General features: G+C 38.6%; 1 protein-coding gene across 1 annotated transcript in view; it reads left to right on the top strand.

Annotated features, from left to right (window-relative positions):
* Positions 1-20,169, top strand: part of ZFPM2 (zinc finger protein, FOG family member 2) — a 524,714-nt gene that overhangs the window by 336,670 nt on the left and 167,875 nt on the right. The window contains exon 5 of the mRNA XM_027561337.1: positions 7,639-7,750. Coding sequence (XP_027417138.1) covers positions 7,639-7,750 — 112 coding nt within the window. The remainder of the gene's footprint in view (positions 1-7,638; positions 7,751-20,169) is intronic.

Here is a 20,169-nt window from a genome sequence, read left to right as displayed (position 1 = left end):
TTCCTAAGGGCTAGGAATATTTATATCTGTGTGTGTGTGTGTACATATGTATATGTGTTCTTCTGGTACCAGTTATATGTATCTAATGTCTACAGTAATTTGGAAGTTCTCCAATACCTAATATCAAATATGTTTTTAAAGCTGAGAGAATAGAAACAGCTATGAATTGTTGAAATAGCTATGAATGTTGTCAAACAGGCCCAGTGCTTTTCACCTATTACCAAGTTATGGAAATAACACATTGGGAAAATTTTCAGCAGCATGAAAGTGTATCTCATGGCATTAGTTTGAGATTTTCTAGTGAGCTTTTTTATATTTCCCAGCTAAAGTCAGTGGAGGCCAAATTTTCCATCAAATGCCACTTCTGGGTGGGTTGTTTTTTAAGACTGTAATGTCAGTCTCTTCTCACGGGTCAAATTTTCCTAAGACTTCTAGCTCTTTGTAAGCCTGAGTTTGGAAATCTTAAGCAATTATTTTCAGCAAAATTTGGAATCCCTAAGACAGCATTATGTCACCAGTTTCTTGGGTTAGAATTATCCTCTATTCTTTACCTTTGGACTGCCTACTTTTATCTCCATTAACCTTTTGGCTTGAGTATAAACATTTATTGAAGGCTACCTCCTTTGTCGGTCCAGTAACTCCAAAGGTTAGTGAGAAGTGGATGCTAGTTTGACCTCTTTTATCCACATTAGATGATTCTAATTATTCCTAAGAAATGACACTTCTGACCCGTTTTGTCCTTGTCAAGTTTGTCTAGTTGTAGACTGTCTAAGTATGAAACTCTGGGTTCAACAGTGTCCAGGAGTGCAGATTTTTCTTAAACTTACAAAGCAGAGCCTCAGAAGCACACACTATTTCTTTTTCTTTTTAAAACATTCCAGCTTAACTGAAATTCAGGTTCCCATTATATCTTATATTGGTCACCAAAAGAGACTGCCTGGATATAAAGTACAAACTGTAACCTGTAAAACCCCATGGGTTATTTCAATACAGAAAAAAAAAAAAAATGAAGAAAACCTGTGTATAAATGAGGATGAGCTAGGTTTTGCTGAGGTTGCAAGCAGCCCTAATATTGCAATAGTTTTTTTTTTTTTTTTTTTGCATGAAAAAAGTTCCCTGGGACTTTCCTTTTGGTCCACTGGTTCAGATTCTGTGCTCCCAGTGCAGGGGACCCAGATTCAACCCCTGCGCAGGGAATTAGATCCTGTGTGCTGCAAGGAGGATGCTGGTGCCACAACTAAGACCTAGCAGGGCCAAATACATTTTTTTGAAGTTTCTTTCTCATATTACATGGCCTCTGTGGTTAGGAGGTCTTCCTTCTTTACATGCTTGACAGTCGCTTCAACAGAGGCAAGGCATGATGGTGAGTCCATTGGTCTTATAGCTCCTTTGTAAAAGGGACTTGAATCACTGCTTACTCAATTTCATTGGTGGAGTGAAGTCATATATTCCTATACCTAAATTTAAAAGAGACCTGCAAAATAGAGAGATGGAAATAATTAATCAATAGCAATAGTGACTACCACCATCTTTAAATTGGATCATAGCTTTTGTCTTGACTTCTGTCCTAATCCCTATAAACATTACCAGTGTCTGAGAAATAGGAATTCTGGAAGCACTCTTTGCACATTTTAATTTATTTATTCATGTAGGTAGTCAGTACAAGTCTGCACTGTATCTGTGGTGTATAAAGCACCATAGTGGTCACTTGATAAGACAACTTTTGAGGTAGAAATCGTTATCCCCATTTTACAGATACTTATCCTGAAATTCAGGATGTTTAACTGATTTTCTGGTCCCAGAGTCTGCCAATAGCCATATCAGGATTATAGCCTAGATCATCTCAATGCAAGGACAGTAATGTCCTTTCTGTCACATGTCAACTATAAAGTTAATAGTGAATCATAAAATGTTTTAAATACCCAGTTATAGAAACAAAAAATGTTGGTTGCCACTGTATTCTTCATACTTTAAGGGAAAAATATTAAATATATCTGATGATTGTGGAATAACAATGTATGTTTGGTATTTTTCCAACTAAGAGTTCTTTCACACTTTTGAGTGCATTTGATAAGGAAATTATTTTTTAAACTGTAAGTCAGTACATTTGAATGTTTTTTGTATTAGTTTTCTTTTGCTGCCAAGACAAATAGTCAAAAACTTGGGGACTTAAAACACATAGGTACTATATTAAAGTTCTACCCAGATGGTGCTAATGGTAAAGAACCCACCTGCCATTGCAGGAAACATAAAGACATAGGTTTGAACCCTGGGTCAGGAAGATTGCCCTGCAGAAGGAAATGACAACCCACTTCATATTCTTGCCTGGAAAATCCTGTGGACAGAGGAGCCTGGCAGGCCATGGTCCATTGGGTTGCAAAGTTTTGGCTATAGTCCAAGAGTCAGACATGACTGGAGCACTTAGCATGCATGCATACATCAGAAATCCAGTAGGGGTATCACCAAACTAAAATCAATTTGTCAGCAGGATGCATTCCTTTCTAGAGGTTCTAGGGAAGAATCTCTTTCCTGCTTGTTGAGGTTGTTGGCAGATTTAGTTCCCTAAGGCCACAGAACTGAAATCCCTCTTTTCCTCCCTTCCTTCAATTGAGGCCCGTTCCCAGTTTCTAGACCCCAACACATGCAGTTCATCGCTGCAGTACACCCTCTTCAAAGGGCGAGAGGCAGGTGGAATCCTTTTCATGTCAAATTTCTTTGACTACTGTTTTGCCTTTCCCTTCTACTTTTAGAAACTTGTGCTTAGATTGGGTCCATGTGGGTAATCTAGGGTCCTGTCACCATATCATAACTCTAAGTCTTAAGCATATTCTTCAAATCCATTTTGCCAAGTAAAATAACATATTCACATGTTCCAAGAGATCAGGGTGTTCATGTTTTGGGCCCTACCATACATTTTACATCCATTCTCTTTTGCCAACATGTTGTACCAATTGTATCCCACCTCTATAGGATGCTAGATAAACATTTTGGTTTCACTTTATTCATTTGTGAAATTATGGAATTAAACTCACTGAATTTTAAAGTTGATTCTGGCCCTTAACATTCTAGACTTGTATGAATCCTTATGGTAGAGATACAGGAAAGTAAACCTAATGATCAATGTGGATATTATTGTTATTTTCTATTCATGGATTTTGCTAGAGTGTAGATTTCATATAATCCTGACTAACACCTTCCTTCTCACACTTGGTAATCTTCTTTGGAGGCAGTCAATCTCTACAAAAGTTGACTTCTTCAGAAAGAAATTGACTTGCCTCCTCAAAACTGTAATAACTGGTCCCTTGAGATGTATTTTATCTACTTATTCTTTACAGCTTGAGTATAGCTTTCACAGTGTTTCTTTCCTACATTTTTGCTTTTGCCTTATTGATTTGGAGTCAAATAAATTGTTTTCCTTTCAATTCAGTTCTTGAAATGTCAGCTTCTTCCTGAGCCCAGGCATAATAAAGGTTTGCCAACGTTTTAAAAGATGCAATGCCTAACTTGCCATTAAGAATAGATATCAAATAACTATACGTATTTGTGCCACAAAGTCAAATCCTCTAAATCTTAATTTTCTTATGTAGAAAAAAAAATGGAGAAAAGGTTAATACCTAACTTCCGGAGTTGTAAAAATCAAATAAGATAATTCAGGAGAAGTATTTAGCAAGTGTTTCATGGATGTGAACCATTAATACTGTTTTGGACTAGGAGCTGCAGGGATGGACAGGTCATCTGAGTTTGCCCAGGACTTGCACTAAAAGTTCAGCATCCTGGGAAACCCTTCAGTCTTAGGAAAATCCGACAGTTGGTCACCCTCGGAGCAGTAGTGTTTGGAAACAGAGCTAAATATAAATATGGGCTTCATCTTCAACCTAAAGGAAATTATTTAATCTTTGAGGTGCAATATCTTTATCTGACAATGTATGTGAGGACTGTAAGTAGGAGGTTTTGCCCAAGTAGCAGCAACAGTAGTAACCTTATTCTTCCTGCTTAAAACATCTTTACTGTCTTCCTTCTGCTGAGAGTTTTAGGCACAAAAAAAAGTTTTGCTATGAAAAGGTCCTTCAAGATCTGTTTCTAACCTGCTTTTCTAGACACATATGCTGTTATGGTTCTTTGGCTTATCAATAGTGATAATGATAGTATCAATGATGATTCCAGTGGTGACAGGAAGCTATTTCCTGTGAACGCTGCGCTCAGTGGTGTCCAACTCTTTACGACCCAAGGACTGTAGCCCACCAGGCTCCTCTGTCCCTGGGTTTTCCCAGACAAGAATAATGGAGTGGGTTGCCATTTCCTATTCCAGGGGATCTTCCCGACCCAGGGATTGAACCCACGCCTCTTGTGTCTCCTGCATTGGCAGGTGGATTATTCACCACTGTGCCACCAGGGAAACCCTACTGTTACCTAGGGCTTTCTGTATATGAAGAACAGCTATAAAGACTTTATATAAGAACTGAAACCAAAGAACCCCAGAACTAGTCACTATTTCCTGTACCTACCACTCTTATACACTGCTCAGACTTTGTCCAGGGCCATTACCAGCAAAGGCAAATTCTTCCTATCTGCCCTTCAAGAGGGAACTTCCCTGATGGCTTAGCAAGAGAATTCGCATGCAATACAGGAGACACAGGTTTGATGCCTGGGTCAGGGAGATCCCCTGGAGTAACAAATGGCAGCCCACTCCAATGTTCTTGCTCAGAGGAGCCTGGTGGGCTACAGTCCATGAGGTTGCAAAGATCTGGGCACAGCTGAGCATGAGCACGACACTTCAAGATCCTGTCCCAAGAGTCCACAGGACAGGATGCTTGCCCTTCATTGACCCCAAAACAGTTTACACATGACTTTGCACCCCCTCCCTGATACTTTCTGCCTTACAGTAAACTTGCTTTAATATACCTATATCCTTCACTGAAAAAGCCCCGCTCGTATTCCTAGCACCAAGCACAAGACTGAATCAGTAGGTTCCTTTGTGAAATGAATGAAAGACTGTGATATTGGCAGATCAGTTGATTTACTTTACAGCAAAAGATCCCCTCAAGAATTTGTGATCAATATTTAGTTTTCATATTATCTATGGAAAATTATAAAAACTGATTTACTGTGTCAAAATGCATGTGGCCTTAAGAACTATGGCATACAAAGATTAAATCATTTAAAATGCATGTCTGTCTCATGGAATAAGAGACTACAGTATAAATGAACCAGGTGCCTATTGTCGAAGTCTGTTATTTAAGATCAGAAGAGAGAAGAAGTTACAAATAACACCACTAAATACCCCATGGGCAGGTTTAGGGAAATGGTAGAGTCTCTCTTGTGACTTGTTCTGCTTATGATTTGGAGACCTGCTGACCCTGATCTATAGACTTTCCTGCTTCTCTAGTAGTACAAGGAGCTGAAATATACACAGTTGAGACCTATTATTTAATTGTTTATCAGTCACTACCATTTCAGATTGAAGAAGCTTGAAAAAAGAAAATCATTCAATTGTGTCCGACTCTTTGCTACCCCATAGAATACAGTCCATGGAATTCTCCAGGCCAGGATGCTGGAGTGGGTAGCCATTCCCTTCTCCAGGGGATCTTCCCAACCCAGGGACTTAACCCAGGTCTCCTGCATTGCAGGCAGATTCTTTACCAGCTGAGCCACCAGGGAAGCCCAAGAATACTGGAGTGGGTAGCCTATTCCTTCTGCAGCAGATCTTCCAGACCTAGTAGAACCAGAGTCTCCTGCGTGGCAGGCAGATTCTTTACCAGCGGAGCTACCAAGAAAACCCTTGAAGAAGCTTACTTATTCTCAAATTATATTTTGAAAATGGAAAAACAAGATCATCACTTAGACTAATAACCAGAGGGATAACTTGATAACCCTTTTCCTAGATTGTTTTAAAAAGTTGTAATATGAAATTGCTTTCTTCCCATGGGGCTTTCAGATAACTGTTTCACATGGTTTTACTTTCCAAATATTGAGATAGATAGTTGAAAATTAAAGATTTCAAAATGAATTAAAGTATGGCTATAAAAGGGCTTCCCTGGTGGCTCAGATTGTTAAGAATCTTCCTGTAATACAGGAGACCCAGGTTCAATCCCTGGGTTGGGAAGATCCTCTGGAGAAGGGAATGGCAACCCACTCCAGTATTCTTGCCTGGAGAGTTCCACAGACAGAGGAGCCTGGTGGGCTACAGTCCATGGGGTTGCAAAGAGTTGGACGTGACTGAGTGACTAACATACTAACTTGACTCTGAAAAATCAGTATACTAGTATTTCTTAGGGTTGGTCCAGCTTGCCACCTCCTGTTTTAATATTTGAAATATTTTTAGAGTTATTTTTAAGTTTGTCCACCATGGTTGATTTTTCCATTAAGTATATTTTATGGTAGTTTTACCTTTTACAATATAATTGATATGTCAAAAATGGGTTAGCATTGATTTGATGCATAGCTTTTAATATGTCTTTGCAGTATCAATAAATCTGTAATATATGCACTATCATTGTTGTCATTTGGCCAGTGAAATGAGGTCTCTGGACTCCTGAGAGATTTGAAATGGCTAGATTATGTAGAACTCCTCCAGTGAATACTTCCTAATGCCAATTTGGGAAATTTGTGACACGTTAGCAAATCCCCAAATGGGCGGAGGTGTCTTCGGCAGGATCATATCTAGGTGAAAATTTAGTTCAAAAATTACCTTGAGACCCTTGTATTGTACTCTGTGTTGTGGTTTTATGATAGTTAATATACAGAACATGGGCAGGTGAATGATAAACATCTGAATTCACAGAGCCGGTTCACTCTGACTCATCCGGAAACACTAGTTTTGCTCAGACTTACTTATTTCCTCCCTGGTTGATTTCCTGCCATGTTAACATAAAGACAAATAATTTGGGTACCAAACAGCCTAAAATGATGAACCTTATTTTTAAAATGTACACTGAAACTATTTTGTTAGAACTAGAGCACATGCCTCCCTGCTTCTGTGCTTCTCAGAGCAAGGAATTGTCATGCTTTAGTTGCTCTGCATCTGAATTTATTCCCAGTTCCTCTTTTATAGTCTTTTTGGAGACAGTGTATAGTGAGTCATTAGCATTAATATTATTTCAGTTTCAGTCAGGCTGCATATCCATACTTAGACAAGGGTGCTCGGTGGATTTCATTATTCATTCAGAATAAATTCCTACTCTAATATAAATGTTGCTCAGGATAGAGCTTTGAAATGGATCCTGATTCTTTAAATTCTTTCCTGTCTGTTTCAGGAAATAGTGAGATCCTGTTGATAATAAAGTACAATGTGTCTAAAGTTCACTTCTAAACACTCTGCTCTTTGCAATGAAAGTCATCTGCATTCTCTTTATAATTCAGAGCCGCAAGAGATCTGTCTAATCTTAGAGATCTGATCCAGTATCATTTAGGGAAAAAAAAAAATCTTGATAATAATTCTACCATTCAGATTAGTGAAAGCAGTAAAGCTTTACAGCTTCTGTCGTCTTAAAAAAGATATCATGAGACGGGGGAATAGGACTTGGATTATGGTTTGGGAGATTTAGTTATTTGGGAAAATAAAATGATTAGTATTGTTATTATTCAAGTTTGTAATCAACGAAAGCAAATGGCATCTGTTTGTTATCATTCTTTCTACAGAAGACAAAGGCTCAGGTCCCGATGGTGCTGACTGCTGGTCCCAAGTGGCTGCTGGATGTGACTTGGCAAGGAGTGGAAGACAACAAAAACAACTGCATTGTGTACAGCAAAGGTAACTGCTAGAGCCTTTCGCTCACGCTTTGGAGGTATTGAAACCTGAGCATTGCAGAACAGCACCAATGAGCTGGAAGGGGAGTACAAAGTAAAATGGGATCCTCTCTCCTCCTTTTTCCCTTGTGCCTCTCCCTAACCTGTATTTTCAGCAAAGACTACCGATTGTTTCTGTTTTTTTCCCCCTGTTCAGCATAAAACAAAAGGTGTTAGGCCTGTACTTGGCACCATGCACGTTCACCTCACCACGGATTTGAGTGTCTTGACTAGTACCTTCCTCGCCGTTACTTTTATTGATAGCAGGTTTGATGAGATCTCAGATTCCTCTCTGAGGCATTATCCATCAAAAAGTAAATTCCTTTTGAAATGTAGCAGTCCGTGTCAGGGTGTCAAGGTGCGTGCTCCAGGAGGCACTGAATTCTGTGTCTCTTGAAATCACACAGAATGAGAGCAGAGCTGAAAAGGAAGCCATTGCAAAGACTGAGAATTCCTCCCCATGGTGATTTCTGAAGGGCAGGAGGCAAATGGGAGAGAGGAAGCGATGGCTTGCAGAGCTTTGCCTTTGATTTGCTCAGTGTGGCATCAGCCTAGACTGCGTCACACAGCTACACCCAGGCTATAAAGGAACCGCCGCTCCCTGACACACGTCGTGGGACGGGCTCCCCCAGACTCAGGCCCCTCTGCGTGTGTGATGTGGTTTGCTGCACTTTCCTCCATATTCAAGTTCTGGGCCCAAGCTCCTTGCTTGGAGAGTGAAATCCCTAATCTCGCTTCTTCGTAAATACTGCAAAACCTTGTGCTTCTCATGTTTAATTTCTTTTCGCTTTCTTTTTTAACCAAATAGACCTACTGAGATCAAAGATGTGTTTGCACATTGAACCTAGAAACCATGAAAGCATACAAGGGAACAAGCAAATAAGCACCCCTATCAATATATTAACATATAAAACACTAATCATAACATCAAAGACTCTTAAAAACTTGCTAGAAACAATTACAACTTGTTCCTATAATCATTACAATTTGTACACTTATAAGAGGATTGCCTTTAAACTACTATAAGCCTTTGAAAGTTGAAACACCGGAAAGAGAGAATTTGCAAGCTAAAAAAACAATCTGCACACCAGGATCTGATTATATTCCTTTTCCTTCTGTAATTGCTGGTCCCATACCCACTTATTTTCTAACCCCAAATACCTGTGGTATGCTGGTGGGAGCTTTTAGCTAGAAGGGAAGTGAGATTTTCCCAGGATATGTCACTATGTTCTATCAAAATGGAAAGCAGTATTACAGTGAACCAGCTTGCCAGTGTCCACATTCAGAATGCAAACCACAGAAACGACGGCTTGGAGTGTAGGACCAATGACTGGGAATAAATTTTTGTTGTACAATGTCTTATCTCTATGATGGTGATATAACGTGGAGGAACCAAGAGGCAGTTGTTCTTCTACCATGATCCAAATTCATTACACGTTTAAATCAGGCATTCTTTTAGAAGAGAAGATTGTTATATTGTTACATAAGGGGAAAAGCTATAACAAAATTGTAATTCTGTGCTCAGTGGAGTACTTTACTTTGAACATATTTGTGTGTTTGGTTTTGTGTGTGTGTGTGTGTGTGTGTTTTATAGTTAGATATATCTGAATCCTCCTAGCGATAAACAATTGGGAGTAATTTGCAGAAGCTCATTAATTAACTCATAAAGCATGGCTTAAGCCCAACTGTGTGCTCAGTTTGTACATAGATAATAACAGCTACCCTTTATTAAGCACCCCCCAATCCTCTCCTTGGTACTCCCGTACCAAATTCTATGCACTTCCCTCATTGCTTTCTTCACCTCATTTTATGGTCATTTTATATGTTAGAAAAAGAAAAAGTTGTAAAAAGTTAGCTATTATTGCCTGCCTTTGCAATCTACTCAATATGAATTCCTAATATACAATACAATAGTTTTTAACCTACAAAAGGTAACTTGATATTGTTCAACTTACAAGACCAGTTTTGGGTATTGCAATTCAAATAACAAGGACTGCAGTAACTACTGTATATGCATTATTTCATTTAATCATCATTTAATACCTCCTAGTAGGTAATTAACATCGTACTCAATTTTACAAAAAGTGAACTTGAGACATGGCTAGATTAGGTATTTGTCATGGTCACGTAGCTGTGTCTCAGTTTCACTTTTTTAAAAAAGTTTTGTGGTATCCTTGATTTACAATGTTGTGTTAATTTCTGGTGTACAGCACAGTGATTCAGTTACACATATATATTTCTTTAATATTCTACTAAGTGTTTAAAGTGGGGTGCAAACACGTATCTGTCTAATTGAGGGTCTGAGTTATACATATTAGAATAAGTGCTCCCTGCTTTAAGGTTTCAAACAGCTAGATGAGATAGGTAATATGCTTCTCATTTTACACAACCTGACATTGTAAGTGGCTCAGAGCAGTAGTATGGTTGTCTCTGTTCATGGAGAGCTAACAGAGAACCAAATTTGAATCCAGGTTTTGATAATTCCAAATCCTGTACTCTCTGAACTGTATGACTGCCTTTCCCCTTGACACTATTCCATGCTGAGTAAATTCTCTTATACTACTTAGGCATTTCAGAGTACTATAATACTCTGAAATCACAGAGTATTATAATATGGCACTTTCCAAAGTGCATTTCACATAACCCTAAGATTAAAGGAAAGGTCAAATATTGCCTATTTTGGCCTCTCTTGAAAACTCACAAGGCCTGCTGGTATTAATGCTCTGAGAAGTCCTGTAGTGAAATAAAACAAAAGTCTTTGTAATTCATTTGACTGTATGATATACGAACATTTTTTCTATGGAGATCCTTAGGAACATTGGAATTAGTGCTCTGGGTGACACCACTTGGGAAAACTCTGCTGTAGACTCTACTCTGATCCCCTAGATGGGCTTCAGAGGCCTGATGCTAATTGCTAGTAATCAGATAGCCTTCGGAGGAAGGGGATAGTTCACTCAGATTTCTGTGAATACCTCAGTATTCTAGGATTATACTAGGGATTGTTCACATCGTGGAAAATAGGACCCCAGGAATCACTGCTACCAGGACTGCGTGGGCTCTGAAGCCTTCTGTCTTCACAGACTGTGGGCATGATTCTTGTTGGTCAGTCACTTAGTCATGTCCAATTCTTTGCAACCCCATGGTTGTAGTCCGCCAGGCTCCTGTCTATGGAATTCTCCAGGCAAGAATACTGGAGTGGGTTGCCATTTCCTTCTCCAGAGGATCTTCCCAACCCAGGGATCAAACCCGTGGCTCATGCTTTGCAGGCGGATTCTTTACCCTTGTGACACCAGGGGAGCCCCTGGGTATGATAAGCCTTCTCTAAGCAAAAGAGTTTTGTAGTTGAAAGAAATTGGTGATTTAGATTTAATAGGTACATATTGACTTGGACATCTATAGTGTGTGAGACATTTTCATAACATGTATGTTATTTATCAGTTGGGGCTCTTTTGTTTTCAAATGATAGAAATCCAAATGAAATGGGTTTATGCAAAAAAAAAATGAAAGTGTAAATGTGTGTGTGTGTATGTGTGTGTATGTTGAGGGTAGGAGGGTTCATCTGCTCATATAACTGAGAATCGAGGGATATTCTAAACTTCAGGATCGGTTTAATTCAGATGTTCAGACTTCATCCCCAGACTGTCTCTGTCTTCTGCTTCATCTTTCTTTTGTGTGTTTTATTCTCAGAAATGTTCTTGTCAAGTGGTGGGAAGCTCTGAACTTATATTCTACAAGCAGAGCAATGCCCGTGCAAATAGAGCTTTTCTGGATTTTGTTTGAGGTACATCACATACAATCCTTGAACCAATTAATCACTGTGACTCTTCTTTGCAAACTACAATCCTCTTTAGTTTTGTATATAAGCCAATGAGACACAGGAGACCCAATGAGACACAGGAGAGGTAGTTTCCCAAGTGAAGCCTAAGTGCTACTCCATATAATAAAGCTACTCCTAAGTGCGTGATAGGCTAACATCCATGCACCCACATGCAATGCATTACTCCTCATGTCTAAAGAGCTGTCACTGAAGATCAACTCTCACTAACGTCAAAATTACATTGCCTTATTTTGTTTCCTAGCTAAGTACCACAATACTTATGAATTCCATGCCAAAGTCACTTTCATTGGATCTGACTATCTGAAAGTATTTTAGTACCTATTTATTAATATAAATAGAATGTAAGATGCATATATGTTGTATTTTTAAATGCCTTGACTCAAATTTTTGATAATATTTTCCTATGGCATGTAAGATAGACCACTTAATGTGTAACCATTATAATTTAAGAGATATACTTACTTTTTGAAGTATTATTAAATGTGGGCTGGTGTTAACATTACATATAATGATAAAATTTTCATTTCCAGGTGTCCATCTAATAATTATTATAGAATTATATTACTTAGTGCTATTTGACAGGCTGCCATCATCCTGTTTTATTTGAGTAAAAAAAATAGTACTTGGCATTAATATTATAATCTGATGTACTTTTTTTCCTGCCTCAACTACCCCCTGTCATTCCAGAAAGTAATTAGCTCATCCAGACATTGATGGACCAGACTTGTTGGGTTGTCTGGTTTTTGCCATTATTCTCAGCAGACTCCAGATAATTCTAATTTACTTATCTCCAGTGGAAAAATACTAAAAAGCACCATGCTGAGGCTAAAGGGAGACTGCTGGAAGGAGGATGAGCAGAGGTCTGCCCCCTTGCTCCTAAAATCCATGAATACCTGTCAAGCACTGGAAACCCCTTTTCTTTTCTCTATACCTTGATGTTTTTTATAGTGTTTGCACAGTATAGTAACCTTTCTCATTTATGAAAAGTAAATAGGTCACTTTGAGTTTCATGTTTTTGAGCATTCAGAATTAAACCTTTAGCACCATTAAAGGTTCTAAACGTGGGTTTGTTCATTGAGCTCCCTCCAAATGAGGGATAATTACATTATTTGGGGGTTTTGGATTTTCATGCCATGTTGTTTTAGAGAGCCACATTCTCTGGGTATTCAGATGAAGAGCATGAACCTTGTCAATCAAAGGAGTGAAAAAGTATCAGCTAACCCTCACTCTCACCTTAACCATGGAAAATTTGTTTTTATACAAAAGCACAATATTATTGGAAAAAAAGAAAAAACAACTATTGCTTGATGGAACCTTGAGCAAATCACTTTTCCTCTTTGAATCATATCTCTTTAGCTGTAAAAATGAAGTAGCAATGGCCATCTCACAGGATTTTTGTGAAGACTCATCTGTTCACATAACTGCATATGTTGTCATAAATATTATATTGCAGGTGATCTTATTCTCAGTCCTGTTTGCCCTTTTGGTTATATGTCAGCACAAATTTAGGGAAAATGAAGCCAGGCCTCCACATTGGCATCAAACAAGTGTGCAAGGAAAGATGGTCATCTGATTCCAGATGTATAGCCAAGAATTCCTTGAGTCCCACTTAGTCCCTGTGAAACCACAGTATCTGCAGAGACCTGTATTACGGAATCAGAGGCCAGAAGCCTTTGCCCAAAGATAAATTTTTCCCCTTGGGCACATGATATTTCTAATGAAAGTCTTATTTAAAATGCTAGTGTAAAGATAATGATGATAACATTAAAGCAAGCAATAGCAGTTACCATTTATTAAGCACTTATCCCTATGCCAGGCATGGTTTTAAGCTCTTTACATATGTTTTCTGATTTACCATTTAGAAAGTTACGATGTAAGCAGGATTATTCCCACTTTACAGATGAGGAAACTCAAGTTTGGGGCTTCCCAAGTGGTGCTAGTGGTAAAGAACCCACCTGCCAATGCAGGAGACGAAAGGGATGAGTGTTCGATCCCTGAGTTGGAAAGATTCCTGGAGGAGGGCATGGCAACCCACTCCAGTGTTCTTGCCTGGAGAATCCCCATGGACAGAGGAGCCTTGGCAGGCTATAGTCCATAGGGTCTCAAAAAGTTTGACACGACTGAAGTGGCTTAGCACACGCACAAACACAAACCCAAGTTTAGGTAAGTTAAATAATTCAAGGATATATAGATCATAAGTGATGAAATTTGGATTCAGTCTTGAGTATGTTGACCTTGAAGCCCAATTAGCACAATTAGCAGAGTTTGGAAGATACCATTTACTAAGCCAAGATTGTAAGGTATTGGTCTTCCTCACAAATTTGCATACATATTAATCAGCAAAACTTTTCCCCCCTCATTCGGTGATTTGGTTTTTCAGAAAAAGTTTTCCAGAACTAAAACAGCAGTGACAGCAGTACCTTCTGCTGATCTCTCTGTTGCTTTGAAGACCACAGGAATTTAAAGTCGTGTAGAAGACTAATCTCCAATATCTTTCTATGACCATCTTCAAAGTTCTGATTTTGCTTGTTCACACAAATGTAACGACGCAGTTAATTCAGTTAAGCCCTGATTGGCTGAGTACTATGTTCAAGGTACTATGAAATAATGACAGTAATTCTAATACGACCTAACTCTGGTGAGCAACTTTCTATACACTGACTAAATTGATCAACCGTTTAAAACAAAGATCTGTCATTGTGAAGGACCCTTGTAAAGGTCTGGACTATTTTCCAGCTTAAAATAGAGTATCTGTTGCATGTTCCTAGAATTTTGAAACAACAGCCTTGTCCAACTTAGCACCCAGTTTTCCTAACTAGCCTACAAGTTCATGTTTACCTTAAAGGACCTAAGTCTATGTGAGTAAGAAAGTAATTTGAAAAGAAAAAATTGTGCTCATATTTAAGTATTTATTTAACCATTTTGTAGTTCATAGAAAATGTATAAGAGGGTGGGTGCCTGAACCAAATATTTAGCAGCAGGAATTATAAAATCATAAGGCGATTAAGTTAGCTAGTCGCAGAATTCCAATATTGCTTTTGAAATGACTTCAGGATATAGGAGGTACTAAGGTTATTATCTGTTATCAGGAATACAGTGGAATTGTACAACTGGATAATAACCAAACAAACTGACACAATGTAAAATTACATTATCAGTGTGTTAAAACAAAATTGCGCCCTAAAGGAGTCCACATGCCAGCTCAGAGCTGCAGTGTAATTATGCTTAACTCTGATAATTAAAATACAGCGGAGATCAACAGAATCATTTTCATTAAGAAAATTATTAATGATGGTGGTATAACAGTAATTGATTGCAGAGCACCACAGGATAACGCGATGCCGAAAACCCAACATGTTTCATGAACATCTGAGGCTTTTTCTGGTTATGTTCTCTAAGAATGAGAGATGTTTGGAGGAGTAAGCAATTTATTATGCCTGTTCTAGGAATCAGTGATTGTAAAAATGGTTGCTTTAGAAAACCATCGTTTTGATTCAAATTGTCATTTCTGAGGGGGTCTTAAGGTCAAGGCAAGTGACCCCACCAGTGAATGTGTTATTTACAATGGAGCTGTCTGTTGCAAATTGCAGAATGACAGCAACTTCAGCAAATATCGGGCCTTCTGCCATTTCTATTTTTTACTATGCATTTACTGTTTTTACAATTATGTTAGTGATTTACTGATGTTATTTCAGTGTGAATCTGGTCATACTGAATAGTTTATGTCCTGAGTTGTTATTAATGTGTGCTATTTGATGTGAAAAAATACACTTGTTTTCATATCCACATCACTGTGAGTTTCCTTAATGAAATGTTGGTAAATAATCCTGCACGATAATACCATTAATTATTTACATGGATTAGATGCATTCTCATATGTTGGAGAAAATATATCCTAAACCATCCTGATCCATTCATGAATGAAGCTTCTGTCTCTTAGGGGTAAAAACCCAGGTTGGATGTTGGCAAATGATAAGAACTAAGAATATATCAGTTTCATAAGTATAAAAATGAAAAATGAAGAGTGGGGTCTTTTGAGAGGTGACTCACTATCATTCAAGGATGTTAGCTTGTCATTCAAAGTGATGCTAATCTTGAAAGCTACCCCCAAAAGTATCTTTGTCAGCTAAAATGAGGGACAACTCTTTAGGGAATGTTTTCAGAGTAAGATATTGTGAATAATTCTTTAAAACAGTGTATTACATAAAAAAGTTATTATATTATAATTTCAACTAAAAAAGGAGAATATGAGGTTTTGTGCCTAGTATGATTATAATTATATTTTAAAATATATATGTACGGTGAAACACACAAAAAGAAATAGCTTGAAACTATAAAAGTATTTCTGTAAAGGTGATGTGGTTTGGTAAAAATTTTTGTATTCCTATTTTATAGTTTTCTTCACTTTATTTTTCTTATATAATTCAAGAAAAATATTTAGAAATGAAAATTGCTTTTTGTTTTAACTACATTCCAGCTCTTCCTTTTATACAATTCAAAAGAACAAAAATCTTTGCCTTACCCATGAAATCCCTCATCCCTGGAAATTAAATTATTTTCTAGTGATACATATTTTTCTTTAGTGTCTCTGTAAATGTCCTGGCACTTTGTATTTTGTAAGATAATTTTTCCAAATAAAATAAAAGTAACTGAGCACGTGCTCTGCACATGATACAGCCCAGGTGTCATGAGGGGTACAGAGGAACATGAAACACACCCCTGAGTTAAGGGGTTTATTGAAAGAGCTTAATTAATGGAGGTTGCATAAGACTGAGTTCTGTCTTACATGACCAAGGCAAAGTTGATAGAGGATGGGAAATTTTAGTTCGATATTGAAAGTTGAATACATATTTGAGAAAAGGGGAAGGCATTGGGGGAGGTTGAGATTCTGTGTCTGAAAGTTTACAGGCCATGGTTCATACAGTCACGAAAGTGTCAGTCTTTAGTCAGAGCAGAGAATTTGCAAACAAGACCAGTGAGAGGCAAGCCTGCAAATGTTTCTGAGGGTCCGGTTGTGTGTTCAGTTGAGTGCTCAGTCTGAAGACCTCATCATGGAAATGGTAGGGAGCTACAGAAAGTTCTGAGGCACACGTGATCACACTGGCATTTTAGTAAGATTATTGATTATCGTGTCAAAGGTGAAGCTCAGATCCATCCTTTAATAAAAAACAAGACTTTAGCTGTCAAGAAAAGAATGTTGGTAGCTACATCCTTCTAGAAGATAATATAAATCTTCAGCTTTTTCTCCACTCATTACCTGACTCCAACAGTTTTTCAACACCAAATAAACATCTGATGCTCTTACCTCTTCACCACCATTGTCCTGCCCAGCAGCCCCTGTCCTTACTTCCAGAGGACCTGGCTTGGATTCCATGAGTCCATCATGCTAATTACTTTCTTGTACCCCCTCTGGCCTTTACTGCCCTGAATACCCTCTTCCTAATCAATCAATCTCTCCACCTTCCCCTCACTTAATCCAAGCAGCAGAAGTTAGGGGAAGTAGTATTTATAAAGGATGCCTGGTCCACAAAGAATGCTATATAAGGCGTGGTCAGAATGAAACAATGAACCATCACCACCACTAACAACAAAGCTACAACAACAGAAACCAATGCTGACCAGTTTACATTTGAACACCAAGTGAATGTGAACCCTCAGAGTAAGGAGCCCGTCTACTCAGATCTTCCTTCCAAATTCATCTTCAGAGTGACTGTGTTGGACTTCTGTCTCCCCAGATATATTCCATCCCCTAATAAATAATGACCTTGCTCCTTGTTTCCCAGATAAAATGGAAAAGTGAAAAGGAAAATATAATCCCGCAAGGAATAGCTTCCTTTTGCAGTGTCTGATTACAAGAATCAATATGGCCCTAGAGACCAAGTCTGACCCACTGGTTTTTGTACGTAAAGTTTGATTGGAATACAGCTACCATAATTTGTTTGTATATTTTGTCTGTAGCTACTTTTACACTGTAACATCAGAGTTGAGTAATTGTGGTAGAGACCATTTAGCCTGCAAAACCTAAAGTGTTCACTGTTTGGCCCTTTATAGGAAAAGCATGGGCACACCTGAACTAAGCCCACAAGGTTACTCCCTTGGCCTAAGAGATCCTACGTGGTCTGTCCTGGATACTTCTTTGGGTTTATTTACTGCTACTCTCCAACTGTCCTGTTCCAGTGGCTCAGGCCCTTGCTTTTATTTGAAAATACGAAGAATGCCTCTGCCTCAGGGCCTTGGCACTGTGCCCTACTGTGCCCCCACGTTGGTCCCTCTCTTGCCTCATTTGAAACTCTTTCCAAATAGTGCCTTCCCAGAGGGTGTGCCTAACTACTCTGTCTCTATTTCTCTCATTTTTCTCCACACTATTAGGCAGTTTAGGCTGCTATAACCAAATACCATCGGCTGGTAGCTTAACAAACTTCTCTCGCACAGTTCTGGAGGGTGGGAAGTTCAAGATCAAGGAGCAGGCAGATTTGGTGTGTGGTGAGGACCCATCTTCCTGGTTTAAAGATGGCCGCCTTCTTGTATCCGCATATGGTTGTGTGGCGGGGAGGCAGAGAGAGAGCGCGAGCTTCCTCCCTCATGTCTCTCATAAGGGCATCAGTCCCATGAAGTCTCCACCTTAATGGTCTATTTACCTCCCAAAGGCTTCACCTCTTGTACTATCACATAGGGCTTCAACATTAAAGTTTAGAGTTGGGGACACATTCAGTCCATAATATCTTTCACATTTATCTTCATATTTGACATTTTAGAATTTATTTTAAAAATTTAGTGTCATCCTCCTATCCCTAGAATGTGAGTTCTTTAAGGACAGTAATTTTGTCTGCTTTTTTAGCTATCTATGATGCATAGTAGGTGCTCACTAAATATTTATGAAGGAATTAATGGGTAAATGAATGACTTACAGATTTTTAAAACATGGAAATCAATATAAATTATGCATTTAATAGTGTTCTCCCAATCAGATAATCTGACTGTTGCACTTTCTGAGATGTGCTCAAACTTTATTCCTTAACTTCCTTAACTATTGAATTTTAACTCTCATATTTATAATGTACAGAATCTTTCCCTGACTGTAACCTTTTTTCAACACCTTGCTGTTTTTAGTATGGATATTCTTTCCTTTATCTCTGAAACTTGGAGGTAGAGGATAATTAGGAAATTGTATGTCCTGTGCATTCTTTCTTACTTTTTCCACCTGTATTTGTCCCTGTATTTAGTGTTGAAGCTTTCCTCAAGAGGCTGGAGATCCATATCTACTTTATCTACTTTACCATCATTTAAGAATGGGGCACTAAGGGCTGAATGCAAGAGCAGCCTGAGAAGGCAGAGCTTGTCAACTGGGGGGTCATAGGATGGTAACCTCGCCATGGTAATGATGTCTCCCTATGCACTGTATGTAATGTTTTATCTTAGCACGATTAGCTTCTCTAGAGAATACCGGTCTCAGAGAACACCAGTCTCATCTCTGAGATAGATGAGCTTCATAGCCAGCAATCTGAGGACTTTGTGGGCAGACTAGACCAGGTGGTGTTTGAGGAAAGTCCTGTCTCATTTTTGAGAATGTAGATGTTCCCTTAGTCTTCTAACTCTGGTGACACTGTAGTATAACCCTTGGCCGAGTATATTTCTCTATATCTAAAACCTCTGTTCCAGTTCTGCATAGACTAAGCCTCCATTTCCTAACAGAGTAGGAAAGGAATGTCAGTTAGCTCTGCAGGGAATGGCTGAGCAAGTGTAACTAACAGCTTCTTCCTTGGAAAGCCAGTCCTGTACTGGCGCTTAGCTCCACTGCTCACCCTATCTTTCAAGGTGCCAGGTGTCTTTACTTTCTGATCTTTTCCAGGATTCTGCAGAATCAGTCCACTTGCTACATGTTGGCCAGCTGCTCTTCGAATACTTGGATTTCAGCTTTCTGTTCTCTGGTGTGTCATCTATCACTCCATCAATTTGCTAGCTTCTAAGATGTTGTTGACTTCTGTTGCCTACTCTGCCCCATCTCTTTGCCCTTAGCATCTTTTTTCTTGTCTACTGTCATGTTAGTGAAAGGGAGAAGAAATAAATGCATGCAATCAATTCATCATACTTAACGGGAAGCCCTCTCTGCTTCCTTTCTTAAGTAATCTTCTGCAAAGTTTTTTTTTTTTTTTTTTTTTTGCATGCATTCTTTTAACTCTCTAAATTCCAGCATCTTCTGTCTTATTCAGTTTCTGCCTTCATGAATCCATTGGAGTTTGTCAGAGGTCTCCTATGGTTTACTTGTCAGCTTTTCACTCCACGAGGCTTGATCTGATTTATCCCTTTCCACACACAGGGCCAGGTTTCTCCATCACTGTCCAGCCACTAAATATTGTCATTCTGTAGTTTTCTTTCTTCTCATTTCTGTGTTTCCTGAAGCTTATCTCATCTAAAATTTTAAACTACCCTACTCCTTATAGTTTCATTTCTCGCTTATCCTTCACAGCTATGCTGTACAGCAAGTCCCCTATATACAAGTGAATTTCATTCCAAGAGTGCATTTGTAAGTCCAATTTGTTTGTAAG

Source organism: Bos indicus x Bos taurus, chromosome 14 (assembly GCF_003369695.1).
Source record: "Bos indicus x Bos taurus breed Angus x Brahman F1 hybrid chromosome 14, Bos_hybrid_MaternalHap_v2.0, whole genome shotgun sequence".
In the NCBI taxonomy this organism is placed as follows: Eukaryota; Metazoa; Chordata; class Mammalia; order Artiodactyla; family Bovidae; genus Bos; species Bos indicus x Bos taurus.
This window is presented reverse-complemented; position numbering and strand designations above follow the sequence as displayed.